The sequence below is a fragment of the Amaranthus tricolor genome, chromosome 3, assembly GCF_026212465.1.
Source record: "Amaranthus tricolor cultivar Red isolate AtriRed21 chromosome 3, ASM2621246v1, whole genome shotgun sequence".
Taxonomy (NCBI): Eukaryota; Viridiplantae; Streptophyta; class Magnoliopsida; order Caryophyllales; family Amaranthaceae; genus Amaranthus; species Amaranthus tricolor.
Window position 1 is genome coordinate 1,156,005 of NC_080049.1, and position 18,478 is coordinate 1,174,482.

Consider the following 18,478-nt stretch of genomic DNA (forward strand, 5'->3'; position numbering starts at 1 on the left):
GAATCCTAATCCCTTTTTGTTATGCATAATCCTTGTTCATGCTTGGTTTCTTATGCTAGTTAACTCATGTTTTTCAATAGAAATTTTGGAAATTGTGGTTAACAATTCATTCAATCGCTAACGAAAGTTAGGGTTGACTGAATTGCCTTTTAGATCAAGGGCTTGATAATCTTCATGAAAATAGATAGATTTGATTGTTGGATCTTATAGAATACTATGCTCAATGTCATTACTATACTTGATTCCATGAAAATAGGTTTGATAGTATGGTAGTGAAGCTAATAGTCTTTGAAAGGAGTTATTAGTATCTTTAATGGTGTATTCATCCTATTGAACTTGGTTATGATTGTAATAAGGGTAGTAGGATCTCATTGTCATCATATCATGCTAGTGGGGAAATTTATCCCTAGATGTTTTAATATCATTAATTTACTTTTCTAATTTAATTGCTTGTATTCTAGTCATTTAGTTAGTTTAGACATATATTCTCTGAAATTGTGTGTTACTAAGGATCAATTGGTAGCCGGAAAATAATCATTTACTACGTTGTTCCCTGTGGATTCGACCCTAACTGCCGCTGTACTAGTTACATATTAGGATTTGTTTGATAGTACATAAACGACCTATCAATTTAGCATTTGTTTTGAAGAAGGTATGTGTTGTAACTACATTACTCTTGTAATTGAAACAACTCTCGTGTGAAAAGATATAATAAAGTATATAACATATCCTAAATATACAATCTAAAGCTTAGTTTTTAGACTGTTTCCTTCCCAAATGAAGGAAATTGATGATGTCAAAATTTTCTTCGTTCTCCAACCAACTTAGTTCATACCCACACAATTAAATTCCTTAAATAATTATATATTTTCGTTCTCTCTCTGAATTAATAACGTATGACTTAAAAAAACACTCACGGCTCGTTTGGTAGGTAGTAATAAACGGTGGTAATGAGAATGAAAATCTAGTATAATTTTAGTTGAAAAATCTCTTGGCTACCTTGATGACCATACTTGTCCAACTCCAATCATCTAATTTTCTTCATAAAATTTATTCCAATGCATTACCATTGGGAGAGATGGTATTAGGTGGTAATGAAAATTCGTAAACAAAAAATTTTTTTGTGATCAAAGTTTCATTACCATGGGAATGATATGAAACTTTTGATGAAATTTCACACTATAAATCATTCCCATTACCACAATTTAGTACCACTAACTAAACGGGTCGTCAAATCTTTAAATTATATAATGCTTTCTCATAAGATGGAGAGAGTATCTCTCCGTAAGCGTAAGCGTAACGAAGGTTTCAGAGGGGCATGGGTCTATTTGATTAATACAGGTCAAAGTCTTGTCTATAAAGACAAAGTTGTACCTTGAGGCCTTAATAGCTTATGCTCCATTAATTAAAGTCATGGTTGACTTAAGATTTTTAGTAGACTTGTATAGCTAAATATCTACTTTCTCGGTTCTGAAATACTTGCTACATTACGATTTTGATAGTATTAATTGTTCAAGCTTAGTTTATCTATTGTAATTAATGTGTAAGAAGAAATATAGTCAAGTGAGATCTTGTTTGAATTGTCTAATCGCATCCTTTCATAATATTAACTTTTTATAATTTTTAGATTTGCATATTTCAATATATAAATGATCGAAATAACACACTGAATCGCGTAAAAGTTATATATGTAATATGTTATAAGAAAAATTATTACTTTTAGAAATAAATTGAAAGGGACGGAGAAAATATGTAGCTTGAATTGTTTTGAGTTAGTGCACTATATTATGTAGCTTACTAGTAATGCGATTAATTATTGTATTAATTGATGAGAATAAAAATAAACTTTAATATATTTGAATATATTAAATTATTTAACTGATTGTCTTATTCTAATAAAAAAAATTTTCTTCTACAAAATTATTTTCATTCATTATTACTTGATGGATTCGAATTATATGTTAGTGCAAAATAACATTTATGTATCTTGCCAAAAAAATCTTTGGGGAGGATTCTTAGAGTACAAACATACTCATTTATTCATTTAATTTTGCTACAATACGAAAATAAAAATGGAAGGTTTTTATGTATTGCGTAGCAAAATAAAAATGGTGGAAGGAGCATTTTTATTATATGATCAAAATCTGTTTTTCATTAATTTTCATTACCATTGAATAAACATGAAAATAGATTTATCAAACGTCTCCCAATTATGACTTCGTTCTTTGATCATCATTCTTAGTTTTTTTTGAAGAAATCATCATTCCCACTTAATCAAACTTAATTCTTGATATTTATTTTTTTTATCAAGAACTTATTAGATTCATCTTAAATTCATATTATTTAATAAAAATAATTACAGTTTGATAAAATTTAGTTTAAATCAGTAAAAATCAGCTTATGTCGTAAAAATAAGTTGTTTTAAGTTAAAATTTTATTTTGAGTTAAAAAAAGTTTTAATTCAATCAAAATTAGTAATTTTGAATAAAAAAAAGAATACGAAATCAATAAGAATAAATTTCATTGATGTGGAAAAATCAGTTTAATATAATAAATTTTGATTAAAAACAAGTAAGTTCAATTCAATCTAAATAATAAATTTTGATTAAAAACACCATATGACCTTAACATATAATTCAATTTACTTTTAAAATATTTGAAATTATTTGCTATAATCGAATACAATAGATACATATTTAAGGATACATTAAAGTAGTATCCTAAGTTGCTTTCAAAAAGAACTACATAGCATTGTGTAGGAAAATTTAGATGATAAATAGCAAATTGATTTATTTGAAGAGAAAGATAAGTGAATATGTAAAATGACTATTCTTATTCATTGCTCAAAATTGATTACATCAATGAATATTTATAGTGATTAGTTTAGTTACAAGTTCGCTAAAAATATCTTAAATATTTTTATTTTTTAATTACTTTTTCAAGAAACTTCTATTAATAATCTTAGATACTTTTAATTTTTTTATTCTTTAGTTTAGATATTTTTTATATTTAATTAAAATCCTAGATTTTTATAGATTATTTTAACACATTATAAATAGTCTTTCATTTTTCTCTCATCATGTATCTCAACAAAAATAACAAAATGCGAATTCATGTTTTCTTCTTGTTTATTCACTGTCTGAATATTAGCTTCATCAATGGCGGAATATTATCAGAACAAGAAGCATTATTAGCTATTAAATCTTCCATTAAAGATGATCCTCATAAAAGTCTATCATCTTGGAAAAATACTACTCACCATTGCAATTGGTCGTTCGTCACTTGCTCTTCGTCTTCTCACTCTTCCACTGTCATTTCCCTGAACATCTCCAACTTAAACCTCAGTGGTACTCTCTCTCCTCAAATCGGTTTTCTTACAAACCTGCAAGACCTATCTCTCCATGATAACTATTTTTATGGGCATATCCCGTCTTCTCTTTCTCTTCTTACAAAACTCCAATATCTCGACCTTAGCTTTAACAGCTTCAATGGTCCACTCCCTTTATTTGTTAATATGTCGGAACTTCGGTGCCTTTCCCTTACTCGGAACGACTTTTCTGGTACAATATCGCCAGAGTTTAGTAAACTTCAAAAGCTTCAAGTTTTGGATCTTTCTAGAAACAATCTTTCGGGATTACTTCCTTATGAATTAGGATTCTTAAAGAGGTTGAAAACTTTAGAATTATCAAATAACCTTTTACATGGTGAGATACCAAATTCTTTTTCTCTTCTTACAAATTTGATTCATTTGGATTTATCAAATAATCAATTACATGGTGAGATACCAAATTCTTTTTCTCTTCTTACAAATTTGATTTATTTGAATTTATCAAATAATCAATTACATGGTGAGATACCAAATTCTTTTTCTCTTCTTACAAATTTGAATTATTTGTATTTATCAAATAATCAATTACATGGTGAGATACCAAATTCTTTTTCTCTTCTTACAAATTTGCTTTTTTTGGATTTATCATATAACCTTTTACATGGTCTGATACCAAATTCTTTTTCTCTTCCTACAAATTTGTTTTATTTGGGTTTATCAAATAATCAATTACATGGTGAGATACCAAATTCTTTTTCTCTTCTTACAAATTTGATTGATTTGGATTTATCAAATAATCAATTACATGGTGAGATACCAAATTCTTTTTCTCTCCTGAAAAATTTGGTTATTTTGGAGTTATCAAATAATCAATTATATGGTGAGATACCAAATTCTTTTTCTCTTCTTACAAATTTGATTGATTTGCATTTATCAAATAATCAATTACATGGTGAGATACCAAATTCTTTTTCTCTTCTTACAAATTTGATTATTTTGGAGTTATCAAATAATCAATTACATGGTGAGATACCAAATTCTTTTTCTCTTCTTACAAATTTGAGTACTTTGAGTTTATCAAATAATCAACTCACGGGTCAGTTACCTGTCAACATTGGAAAGTTTACGAGTCTTCGTTATTTGTTGGTTGCCAACAATAACTTGATTGGAAAAATCACACCACAGAATACAGGTACACTAATCTTTAGCAATGCCTATTGTTGATTCAATTAGGAACGGGAACAACAACAAGAGGGGGGGTGAATTGTTGTTGTTGCAAGTTTAAGCGATTGTGCCCTGTTTTTGCGGAATTATTCAAAATAAATAAAGCTTAAACTAAGAGCAAAATAATAAGAGAGACACACGATTTTACGTGGAAACCTTTTGGGCCTAAACAAAAGGAAAAACCACGACCACTTGGGATTTCTAAAAACTTCACTATGTTTAAGGCAATTAGTTACAATTACAATAAACACCTTACTTCACTCGAAGCGAAACAACTAGGCCAACTCTTCACTCTCTAATTGCTTTACTCAAAGCAACAAACTTAGCTTTACAATAAGCTAATCCTCTCTAGCTTCACTAAAAGCTATCTAACTTCCCCCTTAGACTCACTCGAGTCTAATTACATAAACTCTCAAAAACCCTTACAAAAGGATAGAAATTCTCTAAAATAAATCAAAGAGTTGCACAAGTAAATATTATGAATTAATTGGCAATTTAAAAGCACAAAATATTACTTGTAGAATTTCAAAATCAAACGCACAAAAATTATTTTTCTCTTAAAGCATGCGTTAATTCTCCATCTAAAAAACCGAGCTAGTTAGCTTATTTATAATAAAATAAATTTCTAAAAATAGAAAAATATTCCAACCCATTATCCTTAGTCATGGATCAATGAATGATGCTGAATGAATCTCAAAACGGTTAATACTTCAGCCTTTGAATAAATCAAACAAACGGTTAAGGCAATCAGTAACCGCTATTTTCTGATAACTGCTGTTCCCTGATAACCGATGTTCCCTAATAACCGCTGTTCCCTAAAGTAGCAGTTTCTTCAGTAGTAATTCCTGTTCCCCAAATTAATGGCTGGAACTTCATGCTATTTTTAGAAAACGGTTTAGTAAAACGGTTAATCTTAGTGGGAATGATTGCTTGCTATTTTTTAGGAATAAAAACCGGTTAGAAAGATTGCTAAGACCAATTCAAAGTTAGTTAATTCTATTTTTAACAAATCCAGGATTTACTAAAAATAGATCCTAAAATAAAGGATCTTAACCAATAAAACTTGAATTCATTTTCTTTAACAAAAACGATTTGCCAATTAACTTTAATAAATTATTACTGCAACAATTTAATTTAAAATACATTAACTAAAAAAAATAATTAAAATATGATAACCAGAATTTTTAGTCAACGTAGTCAACCTTCAGCTCAGGAACAGTGTGCTGTCTCCAGACTTCAGTTTAGCTAGAACATCCAACTTGGGAACAGTAGATCTGCTGTCTCCATTTTACATCCCAAGCGATATGCTTTTCCTAACATCAATTGAAACCTTTTGACATGTACGTTTCCATAAGCTAAGGCATAGGTACTATCAACGATCACAATTAATCGGATATCGACCTGCACAAAATCTCTAAACACATATTTGCTAAAGTGTAGTCATCATCAAAACTCAAGAGGTCCAACAAATTCCCCCTTTTTGATGATGACAAACTTTTCAAACAAACTTAAAAACAAAATAGAGTAAACCAATGTTGAAGAGTATGTTAGAGATCAAAACAACTCTTCTTAACTAAATATCATGATACCAGTTACTCTAGAAATAATCAAAACAACAACTTTATATTATTTCAGCATAAATAGTTTCATTATCAATGAGCAACAACTAACAGCTAGCAACACAAACATCCGAAACCAAACATCAGAAACCAAACCAGCACCTTAATCCATAAGTCCAACATAATAGATTTAACTAGATCTCAACCATGCTCAAGCATTATTTAAGTTTGTGCCCAAATATTCCCCCTTTTGACATCATTCAAAAAGAAGATAAGCAATCAAACCACAGCACTAAACATATAGTTATAGTCAAAGAGAGAATAAGGATGCACAAATTAAAAAAGCAATAACAATGAATGCAAGCATGATAAGCAATGACTAATCAAACCTAACAGTTAGTAGCATATGTAAAAAGGTTTAACAAAGTTAACAATGTTTAAGAGGTGTACCCCAGCTGGTACCTAAAGACAAAGAAATTGTTTGATGACAGAGATAGTAGCAATGAAACATAAAAGATATTAAAAGAGAACTAGGAAGCAGGGGCATCTTCATCAATATATTCTGTTTCCACCTCCACTGTGTCCAATTTAGCACCAAGACGAGCCTCCATTTGAGTCATCTGGTCAGCTAATGAGGCTAGGGAAACACGAATCTCATCTTGAAATTTGAAGAAGCGATCCTGCAAATCATCAAGCTTGAGGAGAATAGAGTATAAAGGAGCAGTAGGAATGGTTGCCTGATCAAAGCTTTGTTTTTGAAACGGTTGAACAGGTGGTGGTGATCTTGGTGTTGGTGATGGTGGTGGTGATGGGAAATGATGGGATGGTGGAGTGGTTGGCTTTGGTGAGGGAAAATGACTGGGTTCAGCCCTAGAGTCATCATCAAGAGTAACTTCAGGTCCCATCCCCTTGTCTTCTTCCTCCTTATCAGAAGGAACACCCTCCTGTTCCTTAACTCCAGCTCCTTCTATCTCCTGTTCCTCCTTTTCAACTTCTTTTTCCTGTTCCTCCTTCTCCACTTCTTCCTCTACTTCCTGTTCCTCCTTTTCCTTCCCCTCTTCCTCCTGTTCCTCATCATCAGAATCAATTTCAATCTGTTCCACAGCATTTTCAAGGATCCCTTCCTCATTTAATCTAAGGCGCAAATTACTCAAACATTTTGCACCTATCATGTTACTGGGACCCATAGGAAAACTATATTCTCCAAGTGGAACACCAAATTTTGAGAAAATCCAGGACAACAAACCACCATAGCCTACCATACATCTTTTGGCTATACAATCATTTAAATGCGAAATCATCAAGGAAGGAAAATTAATCTTTATATTGTTCACCATACAGTAAATCAAAGTGGCATCTCGAAGACTTACCTCACTACGTTTTGAATTTCGTGGTAAAATAAACCTTCGAGCAATGTTGTAAAGTAACTTGTGTAAGGGGGACAAAACATTGTGACTCACTTTACCTCTCTTTTGCCTAACGCCTAAACATCTCCAGACATCCTTCTCATCAATTCCAGAAAACGCAATTTTTGACCCAACATGATAAACGTCAAAACCAGTAGCAGGAACACCTAACCACTCTCCTAAAGTCAGACTATCAAATTCAATATCAATATCTTTGATTGAACTAGAACAAACTCCATCATGGACAGCAAAATTAGAAATAAACTCATGCATAATGTCAGGGTAAATGGGGTTGCAGCAATATACGCTCATAAGTGATTCCCATTTTTGAGTTTGTAAAATTTCATGGAATTTAGGAAAAGTTGTAGATTCGTACCATTCTTTGTCTAGACCAAATCCTACAGACATTTCTTTAGAAAGTTCTTCAGCATTTGAGTAATGCGTTACCTTCATTTTCTTGGTAGAGTGGGTTGAAGGTTTCTTGGATTCTCTTGTTCTTTTACCACTTGTTTGCAGAGACATAGGGGTGTCCTCTGGTTCCTTTGATGAAGACTTAGGTTTGTGAGTGTGAGAAGGTGGGTAGATAACTCGAAGAGGGACAGGTTGCTTCATTTTTGGTTTCATATTCTTGGTTTTCATTTGAAGTTTTTAGAGAGAAAAGCAAAGGAAAATGACGGTTTAGGGTTGAGTGAAAGGGAAAGGGTAATGATTATGAAGTGAAGGATGGAACGTGAGGGAGTGGGTTTATTTGTGAGAGGTGACGGTTACTAAATGTTCCATTTTCCTTAGTTATGCATTTTGATACAGATACACGGAATGGAGACAGATGAATTTGATGATTCAACTCCTACTTCCCAAAAAAAATTGCTGGAAAAAAATATATATATAATTTTTTGTTTTTTTTTTTTTATTTTTTTTTTATTTTTTATTATTATTTATAATAAGAAAGTGATAATATTATGCTACTACCGTTTGATCAAAATAATCATGCAATCATAAGAACATTCAAAGTATATACCTTAAAAAAATGCGTACCTGATCCTTTCGATGATTGATCTTTCAATCAAGTTTATTGTGGTTAATTGATCATTTTCAATTTTTATTTTGTCTCTAAGAATCATATATGTCACTTCCTTTAATGCAGCTTGATCATGCCAAGTTCCAATCTCATTTTCTCATGCTGTTCCCTTGGGAGCGGTTTGGTCATGATATCTGCTATTTGCTCGTTAGTGTTTACATGCTTAACAACAATATTTTTATTTTCAACATTATCCTTAAGAAAATGATGCCTAATATGAATGTGCTTTACTCGTGAGTGATGCACTGGATCTTTGGATATGCATATGGCACTGGTATTATCGCAATAAATAGGAACACATGCATACTTAATACCAAAGTCTCTTAGCTGCTGCTTTATCCATATCATTTGGGAACAGCAAGCTGCTGCTGCTACGTACTCAGCTTCAGCAGTTGATAATGCAACAGTGTTTTGTTTCTTGGAGCTCCACGAAACTAAACATGAGCCAAGAAATTGCACCATACCTGACGTGCTTTTTCTATTAACAAGATCTCCTGCATAATCTGCATCACTAAAGCCTTTCAAATCAAAGACATCGCTTTTAGGATAAAATAATGATAAATCATCTGTTCTCTTTAGATATCTCAAAATACGTTTCACTGCAGTTAGATGTGATTCTTTAGGGTTAGATTGAAATCTTGCACATAAACCAACACTAAATGAAATATCGGGTCTACTAGCAGTTAGATATAATAAAGATCCAATCATGCCTCTATACATAGTTTGGTCAATATTTGTTCCATTTGTATCTTCATCTAATCTTACATTAGTAGCCATGGGTGTATGATTGGTTTTAGCGTTATTCATGCCATATTTCTTAAGAAGTTCTTTTATATATTTTTGTTGATGAATAAAGATACCATTAGCAGTTTGTTTAATTTGCAAACCAAGAAAGAAATTTAATTCTCCCATCATGCTCATTTCAAATTCAGTGCTCATAAGGTTAGCAAATTCTTTACATAGCAATTCATTTGTGGCACCAAAAATAATATCATCAACATATATTTGAACAACTAATATATTAGAACCTTTGTTCTTAAAGAATAAGGTTTTATCAATTTTACCTCTAACAAAGTCATTTTGAATCAAAAATTTTGATAGTCTTTCATACCATTGCCTTGGAGCTTGTTTCAACCCATAAAGAGCTTTATCAAGCTTATAGACATGATCAAGACATGAGGTATTCTCAAAGCCAGGTGGTTGTTCAACAAAAACTTCTTCATCAAGAAAACCATTCAAGAAAGCACATTTCACATCCATTTGATATAATTTAAAGTTCATAAATGCAGCAAAAGAAATTAAAATTCTAATAGCTTCTAACCTTGCTACTGGAGCAAATGTCTCAGTATAATCAATACCTTCTTGTTGATTGTACCCTTTGACCACTAGCCTTGCTTTGTTTCTTACAATTATTCCATGCTCATCTAGTTTGTTCCGAAATACCCACTTCAAACCAATTACCTTCTTGTGTTTTGGTTTGGGTTCTAAATGCCATACTTTGTTCCTTTCAAATTCGTTCAATTCATCTTGCATGGCTACAACCCATTCGGAATCCTTTAGAGCTTCTTCATGATTCTTGGGCTCGAGTGATGATAGGAACGCAAAATGTGCACAAAAATTTCTCATTTGAGATCGAGTTTGTGTTCCTTTATTCAAATCACTTACAATCAAATCAAGAGGATGGTATTTCTGATATCTCCAAGGTTTTGGCATAAAATCTCTTGTGGGAACAGTAGCATGTTCTGGTTCATCAGCTTGATTAACATTCTGTTCAGCTACTGGATAGTTCTGCTCATCTGTGGGAACAGCTGGATTGGGAACAGTCTGCTGTTCCTGATGTTCTGGCAGTTCCTGAACTTGATCAATACTTTCTGCTTCTGCTGGAACCGGCTGTTCACCAGCTGTTTCTTGATCATGCACTTTCAATTCTTCATCATCTTCTTCTAGATTTGCAAGACCTATCTTAAAATTTTTTGTATCCTGTTCACTTGACAAAAAGTTAGTTTCATCGAAAATTATGTGAACGGATTCTTCCACACTCATTGTTCTTTTGTTATAGACTCTATATGCCTTACTTTGAGATGAATAGCCAAGAAATACTGCTTCATCACTTCTTTCATCAAATTTACCTATATTCCGTTTTCCATTAACATGTACAAAACATTTGCATCCAAACACACGAAAATAGGCAATATTCGGTTTAACACCTTTAAACAGTTCATAGGGTGTCTTAGAAGTGATTGGTCTTATCAATACTCTATTTAAAATATAACATGCAGTATTAACAGCCTCGGCCCAAAAATTTCTAGGTAAACCACTAGCAATTAACATAGTTCTAGCCATTTCTTCTAAAGTTCTATTTTTCCTTTCTACTACACCATTTTGTTGTGGTGTTCTAGGGGCGGAAAAATTGTGACTTATTCCATGTTCATTGCAATAACTCATAAAACTTGAATTTTCAAATTCTTTACCATGATCTGACCTTATGTGAACAATTTGATTATTGGTAGATTTTTGTATTTTGTTAGCGAAAGAGACAAACTCATTAAGGGCTTCATCTTTACTAACTAAAAATAAAGTCCATGTAAATCTACTATAATCATCAATAATAACAAACACATATCTCTTGCCACTACGGCTTTGTATTCTCATAGGTCCACATAAATCCATATGTAATAATTCAAGCGTTTTTGAGGTGGTCACAACATTCTTTGGTTTAAAAGATGACCTAACTTGTTTTCCTTTGGCACAAGGATCACATATTTCATTCTTAAGGAATTTTATTGATGGTAGTCCTCTAACTAGGTCTTTAGATCTTAATGTATTAATCAATGAATAACTAGCATGACCTAGACGCTTATGCCAAAGAAGTGGGTCGCCTTCTATAACACTTAGACACGTTAGACTGTTTCTGGGAACAGTGTCCAGGTCCACTACATAAGTGTTCCCTTTTCTGTTTCCCTCAAGAATGATGTCTCCAGTGTCGTTCCTAGAAATAATGCACTTTTCAGAAGTAAAGTTTACAGAGTTACCCTTATCACAAAATTGAGAAATGCTGAGTAAGTTGTGTTTCAAATTCTCGACTAAAAATACATTATCAATGGCGTGGGAACATGACCTTCCAACCTTTCCTTTGGCGATTATCTCACCCTTCATATTGTCACCGAAGGTTACTGTTCCCCCATCATAGGCTTCAAGTGAGAGAAATTTAGATTTGTCACCCGTCATATGCTTGGAACACCCACTGTCGAGATACCATGAGCTGTTCCCCCTCACTTGGACCTGTAAGATGATTAATTGTTAATTATAGGAACCCAGACTTTCTTGGGTTCCTTGTCGATCTTACATGAATCATATTTATCAATTTGAATGTTATCGACATAGTTTCTGTTAGAGACAGTATACTGTTCCCTTTTGGTGCACTGTTCCTTCAGATGGCCAGTTTTACCACAGAAGGTACAGTACCTGTCTCTAGGAAGATCAACGTAAGCTTTCTTACTTTTGTTATTCTTAAAATATTTTAGGCCTTGTGATTTCTTACTTTTAGCATCTAGAATCCATTTGGGAGTTATTTTGATTTTCCCTTTTTCTCTTGAATTTAATTCAAGATTGTTATTGTTGTTACGGTTGGATTCCGAATTCATTTTTAAATATTGAAAATCATTGCATAAATCTTTAGTAGATGCATCTATCAATTCCTCATTTAAGCCTAATAATTTGTATTGTGATAGCTCAATGTTAAGAATAACATTTTCCTTCTTAAGTCTCTCCATATTTTCCTTTAGGATTATATTTTGGTCCAACAAACCGAAAAATCTGTTTTGGACATCATGTCTAAAGGTGTTTATGTATGAGACATGGTCTTTGCTTACCTTAAGTTCCTTTTCTAACTTGAGACACTTATCATTGCAATTTTCAAGTTTAACTTGTGCCTCTTTTAACAACTCTTTTAATTCATTTTTACTTGGATTGAATGAATGGTCAGAAAATGAATTAGAAATATTTACCTGCTTCTCCTTGCCTTTATGTGTAGCCATGAGACATAGGTTAGCTGTCTCCTCTTCTTCGGGAACAATAGTTTCATTCTCACTTTCAGTTTCTCCCCATGCAGCAATCATGGCCTTACGAAAGTCAGTCTTGTTAAAATTTTCTTTGTTCAACGGTCTTCTTGAATCTCTTGTCTTTCCCTTGCCCTTTTCATTCTTCCATGTTGGGCAATCCTTGATGAAGTGTTCGGTACTTCCACATTTGTGGCATTCAAGATTTTTTGTTCTTCTTTCTCTGTTGTTTCTTTGATTTGCATACCTGCTGTTCCTGAAGAACTTCTTGAATTTTCGTACCAACAAAGCAGCCTCTTCTTCATCACATTCTGATTCGTCCTGTTCCCCCGCTGCCAGAGCCAGTCCCTTGTTCCTGGAACTGTCTGCTGTTCCCAAATGCAATTCATGCGTCATTAGGGAACCAGCCAGCTCCTCTAGATTAAACTTTGTAAAATCTTTGGACTCTTGTATAGCAGTAACCTTGGCCCTCCAGCGCTCATCTTGAGGAAGGCTCCTTAGAATCTTCCTTACTTGTTCATCAGTGGGAATTATTCTTCCAAGAGAGACAAGCTCGTTTGTTATGTTGGTGAACCTAGTGAACATCTCTTGGATACTTTCTCTTGGCTCCATAACAAATCTCTCGTATTTAGACATTAACAAATCAATTTTGGACCGTTTTACTTCACTTGTTCCCTCATGGGTAACAGCAAGCAGGTCCCAAATTTGCTTAGCGGATTTGCACCCCATAATTCTATTATGCTCGTTTGGTCCAAGACCACAATGAAGTAATTTTATAGCAAGAGCATTTAATTCCATTTTCTGAAAATCTTCTTTTTCATATTCGGTTATAGGTTTGGGAACAATTTCATTGTTGGAGTTAGTAGTGGTTACCTCAAAATCTTCGATTTCTATAACTCTCCAAACTTGATAATTTTCCGCTTTGATGAAGATCTCCATCCTATTCTTCCAGTATGTATAGAATTTTCCATCGAACATTGGCGGTCTTTGAGTTGAATACCCTTCTTCCATTCGCTCGTTCATAATTGACATTTTTCGGGAACACCAGAATCTGCCCTCAGGGTTTCCTGATCTTCTGGGAACAAGGCTCTGATACCAATTGTTGATTCAATTAGGAACGGGAACAACAACAAGAGGGGGGGTGAATTGTTATTGTTGCAAGTTTAAGCGATTGTGCCCTGTTTTTGCGGAATTATTCAAAATAAATAAAGCTTAAACTAAGAGCAAAATAATAAGAGAGACACACGATTTTACGTGGAAACCTTTTGGGCCTAAACAAAAGGAAAAACCACGACCACTTGGGATTTCTAAAAACTTCACTATGTTTAAGGCAATTAGTTACAATTACAATAAACACCTTACTTCACTCGAAGCGAAACAACTAGGCCAACTCTTCACTCTCTAATTGCTTTACTCAAAGCAACAAACTTAGCTTTACAATAAGCTAATCCTCTCTAGCTTCACTAAAAGCTATCTAACTTCCCCCTTAGACTCACTCGAGTCTAATTACATAAACTCTCAAAAACCCTTACAAAAGGATAGAAATTCTCTAAAATAAATCAAAGAGTTGCACAAGTAAATATTATGAATTAATTGGCAATTTAAAAGCACAAAATATTACTTGTAGAATTTCAAAATCAAACGCACAAAAATTATTTTTCTCTTAAAGCATGCGTTAATTCTCCATCTAAAAAACCGAGCTAGTTAGCTTATTTATAATAAAATAAATTTCTAAAAATAGAAAAATATTCCAACCCATTATCCTTAGTCATGGATCAATGAATGATGCTGAATGAATCTCAAAACGGTTAATACTTCAGCCTTTGAATAAATCAAACAAACGGTTAAGGCAATCAGTAACCGCTATTTCCTGATAACTGCTGTTCCCTGATAACCGATGTTCCCTAATAACCGCTGTTCCCTAAAGTAGCAGTTTCTTCAGTAGTAATTCCTGTTCCCCAAATTAATGGCTGGAACTTCATGCTATTTTTAGAAAACGGTTTAGTAAAACGGTTAATCTTAGTGGGAATGATTGCTTGCTATTTTTTAGGAATAAAAACCGGTTAGAAAGATTGCTAAGACCAATTCAAAGTTAGTTAATTCTATTTTTAACAAATCCAGGATTTACTAAAAATAGATCCTAAAATAAAGGATCTTAACCAATAAAACTTGAATTCATTTTCTTTAACAAAAACGATTTGCCAATTAACTTTAATAAATTATTACTGCAACAATTTAATTTAAAATACATTAACTAAAAAAAATAATTAAAATATGATAACCAGAATTTTTAGTCAACGTAGTCAACCTTCAGCTCAGGAACAGTGTGCTGTCTCCAGACTTCAGTTTAGCTAGAACATCCAACTTGGGAACAGTAGATCTGCTGTCTCCATTTTACATCCCAAGCGATATGCTTTTCCTAACATCAATTGAAACCTTTTGACATGTACGTTTCCATAAGCTAAGGCATAGGTACTATCAACGATCACAATTAATCGGATATCGACCTGCACAAAATCTCTAAACACATATTTGCTAAAGTGTAGTCATCATCAAAACTCAAGAGGTCCAACACCTATCTAAATTGCATCTTCCAAAATAGTTCGCCATTGGATACATTGAGACTTCCAACTGTTAAATGATTATTTTCTTTTTTGAATTCGCTTGTCACAAATAAAAATATATTTCTTGTATTATTTTAAGGTTTTTCATATTTTCGTTTTTATATATATATAACAAAGATTAATGTTACCAATAAAAATATATGAAACAAATTCTATCGAATTATCTTTAATGTATTTCTTTGATTTTTGATATTTAGAAATAATATATTGAGACGAATGAATCAACATCCCACATAAATATTTTAAAATTCGTAAATTTATTTGAGAATAACATATGAAAGTGGAGGGAGTAATAAATAGGGTGGCAATCAGAATATTTTTTTTATCAATAAAATCCAAAATTTCAAATCTTAATCCAAATGTTCCCAATATTCATCCAAGTCAAATATTTTTTGTAACCATTCATAGAAAGCAATATTCACTCTAAACTAATTTCTAACTTTTTTAAGAAGTCATGTGGTCAAATTTTTTTTTTCTTTTCAAAAAAGATTAAATTTCTTGGTAGAATATTCTTTTACTATGATGTATTTATACATTATTATATGAAGCTATAACTTTCTCTAAATTCTTTCATATTTGTCATGCATTCCAGGATACAATGTCACGAATTTTAAAAACTCCTCTATATGCAACTTGGTTAATCTTCAAATCCTTGATTTATCTTATAATAAGTTTAATGGAGAAGTTCCTCATTGCTTGGGCAATACTAGTACTCAATTAGTTGTATTGAATCTCCAATCAAATAATTTCAAGGGCATCATTCCAACAGCATTATTCTCTACTTGTGATTCCTTGGAATATGTAGATTTCACTGACAATCAATTCGAAGGAGCTATACCTAGGTCTTTGTCTAAATGTAGAAATCTGAAAGTCCTAAATTTGAGGAACAACAAATTCAAAGATCTATTTCCATACTGGTTAGGTAGCCTTCCATCTTTAGAGGTTCTCAGCCTACCGTTTAATAAATTTCATGGTAATATAACCAACAATTTATCAATGATTGCAACATTTCCTTTTTCAAATCTACAAATTCTCGACATTTCAAACAATAATTTTTGTGGTAAATTGCCATTCATGTACATGAAACAATTTCTATCCATGATGGGTGACATGTCTACTATAGGAAGTCCAAGGTACTTAGAAAATAGAGGTGGTGACTATATGTACTCCATCAAGATGATTGTAAAGGGGGTGGAACTGGATTATAAGAAGATAATTACTTCTATGTCAACATTTGATATGTCTAATAATCACTTTGAAGGAGAGATTCCAAATTCTATAGGGATGTTGCGAGCACTTCAAAATCTTAATCTCTCGCATAACCTACTTACCGAAAACATCCCTCCATCCATCGGGAACTTATCATGGTTGGATGGTTTAGACCTATCATCAAATAGGCTTATCGGTGAAATCCCTCAAGAACTTGTTAGTTTAACATTTCTCGCGGTTTTTAATGGTTCATATAATCAACTGGAAGGGCCTATACCCCATGGTAACAATTTTAATACCTTCTCATCTGATTCGTACGAGGGAAATCTTGAACTGTGTGGAGCACCATTACTTGAATGCAAAAACAATACTGTTGTGCAATCTTTGAACAATGATAATGTGGAAGAAAAAACAGAATTATCGATGTGGGAAGTTGTAGTGATTGGATTTGGATGTGGTACAATAGTTGGTTTGGCTTGGGGGTACTACATATTGTCAGTGAGGAAGCCTTTTTGGCCTTTTAAATTGTTGAACAAGATGGAATGGGCTTTACTTGATTTTCATGACCACCATTTCAGTAGAATAAGTAGAACAAGAAGAATAAAGAACTAAAAGTGATAATCTATCTGAGAAACATTTCATTTGTAGCAAGAAGTAGAGTATGATGGAATGGGCCTTTTTGGGCTTTACTTGAATTTGTAGCATTTCCTTTTTCTTTTCACTGTACTTTATTCATAATTATATTTTGTGATAATAACATTTCTTTTCCATTAAAAAATATAAATGTGTGCCAAATGGGTGAATGTGATAATCTATCTAAGAAAGAAACATTTCATTTCATGAGATGTCTATAAAGCATAAAATGTCATGTTTTCCACTGCATTGTTAAGTTAGTTGATTTCGTTTTTCCGAGTTTGATCAATAAATTAATTTTCAGCTCTTAATATATTTACAATAACACAACCTCGATCGTGGGTGTAAGCGAGGAGTGCTGCCGCGTAGCTAGGGTCCAATCTTGAAAAGGGCTAATAACTTAAGTCACCATTAAATTTAATCGTCATTTTCAAGTTGGGAGAAGAAAATAAAATGTTAGATTATTATTTTCCTATTTTTCTCTCAATCTCATTTCATCATTCCTTTTTTCCAATTAATCGTACATTAACTCTAATAAAATGATTAAAAATTTTCCAAAACATCACAATTTTCAACTGTTAAAAGTAATTGTAGTCTTTACCGAGAAATGGTCACACAATGATAAATAACAGACTTTTTTTTTGTTCTTCAGAGTTTGCCATTTTATTTCTCGTTTCACTATTCATCTACAAATATTGATAATCCAAATTCAAGGAAAAGATTAAGCAACCAAAGAACCATAACGATATCGTTATTTGTGCCTTTATTTTCTTGTTGATTAAGAGAAAGAATTTCTCCATTCTACTTTACTTGTACCATTTGTTTTTTCACACTTTTCAATATACGAATTCAATCGTTAATATTTCTATTTATGCTATCAAAAAATTATGAAAACTAAAAATTAATAAACATAATATTGAATCGTAACAATTCAAATAAGGTCTCATATGACTATGTTTTAATTTATAAATTACTAATAATATAAAAGTGAGTTTGCTTAATGAATAGTGCCAAAATCAACTGAAAACACGGAATGGGTTTTTGAGTGCTTAATTTAGAGGGTTGATTTGATGGGTCATGGGTTAGAAAGGGATTTCTTAATGGAAGATATTTTATTCATTCTAATTTTGGTGGGACATCTAAAAGAAATTGGCATGACTTTTATACAGAATTGATTTTAACTTATGAATTTGTTTAAACTATTTTTCTTTTTTAAAAAGGTGAATTTGAAATAATGAAGTTTATAAATTGTTGTTGTTTTAGTGGTTTTTTATTTTTGGAAGTATTTTTATTGTGTAGTCTCTTTTTAGTTATTGATGTTAAGTAGTGATAATCAAATGAATTCTTGTATTAAGTTTT

At 32.2% G+C, this 18,478-nt stretch overlaps 1 protein-coding gene across 1 annotated transcript; it reads left to right on the forward strand.

Moving 5' to 3' along the window:
• The first annotated feature begins 3,094 nt into the window (after nucleotides 1-3,094).
• Nucleotides 3,095-17,669, forward strand: LOC130808014 (receptor-like protein 30). Its single transcript, XM_057673447.1, has 2 exons — nucleotides 3,095-4,520; nucleotides 15,870-17,669. The coding sequence occupies exons 1-2, from the start codon at nucleotides 3,104-3,106 to the stop codon at nucleotides 17,096-17,098; spliced, it is 2,646 nt and encodes an 881-aa protein (XP_057529430.1). The 5' UTR covers nucleotides 3,095-3,103; the 3' UTR covers nucleotides 17,099-17,669.
• Nucleotides 17,670-18,478: the final 809 nt, after the last annotated feature.

Excerpts from the sequence above, each read along its gene's own strand:
- LOC130808014 (XM_057673447.1), top strand. The coding sequence starts at position 3,104 with ATGCGAATTCATGTTTTCTTCTTGTTTATTCACTGTCTGAATATTAGC. Across the intron at positions 4,521-15,869 it reads AATCACACCACAGAATACAG|GATACAATGTCACGAATTTT; the intron begins GTACACTAATCT and ends CATGCATTCCAG.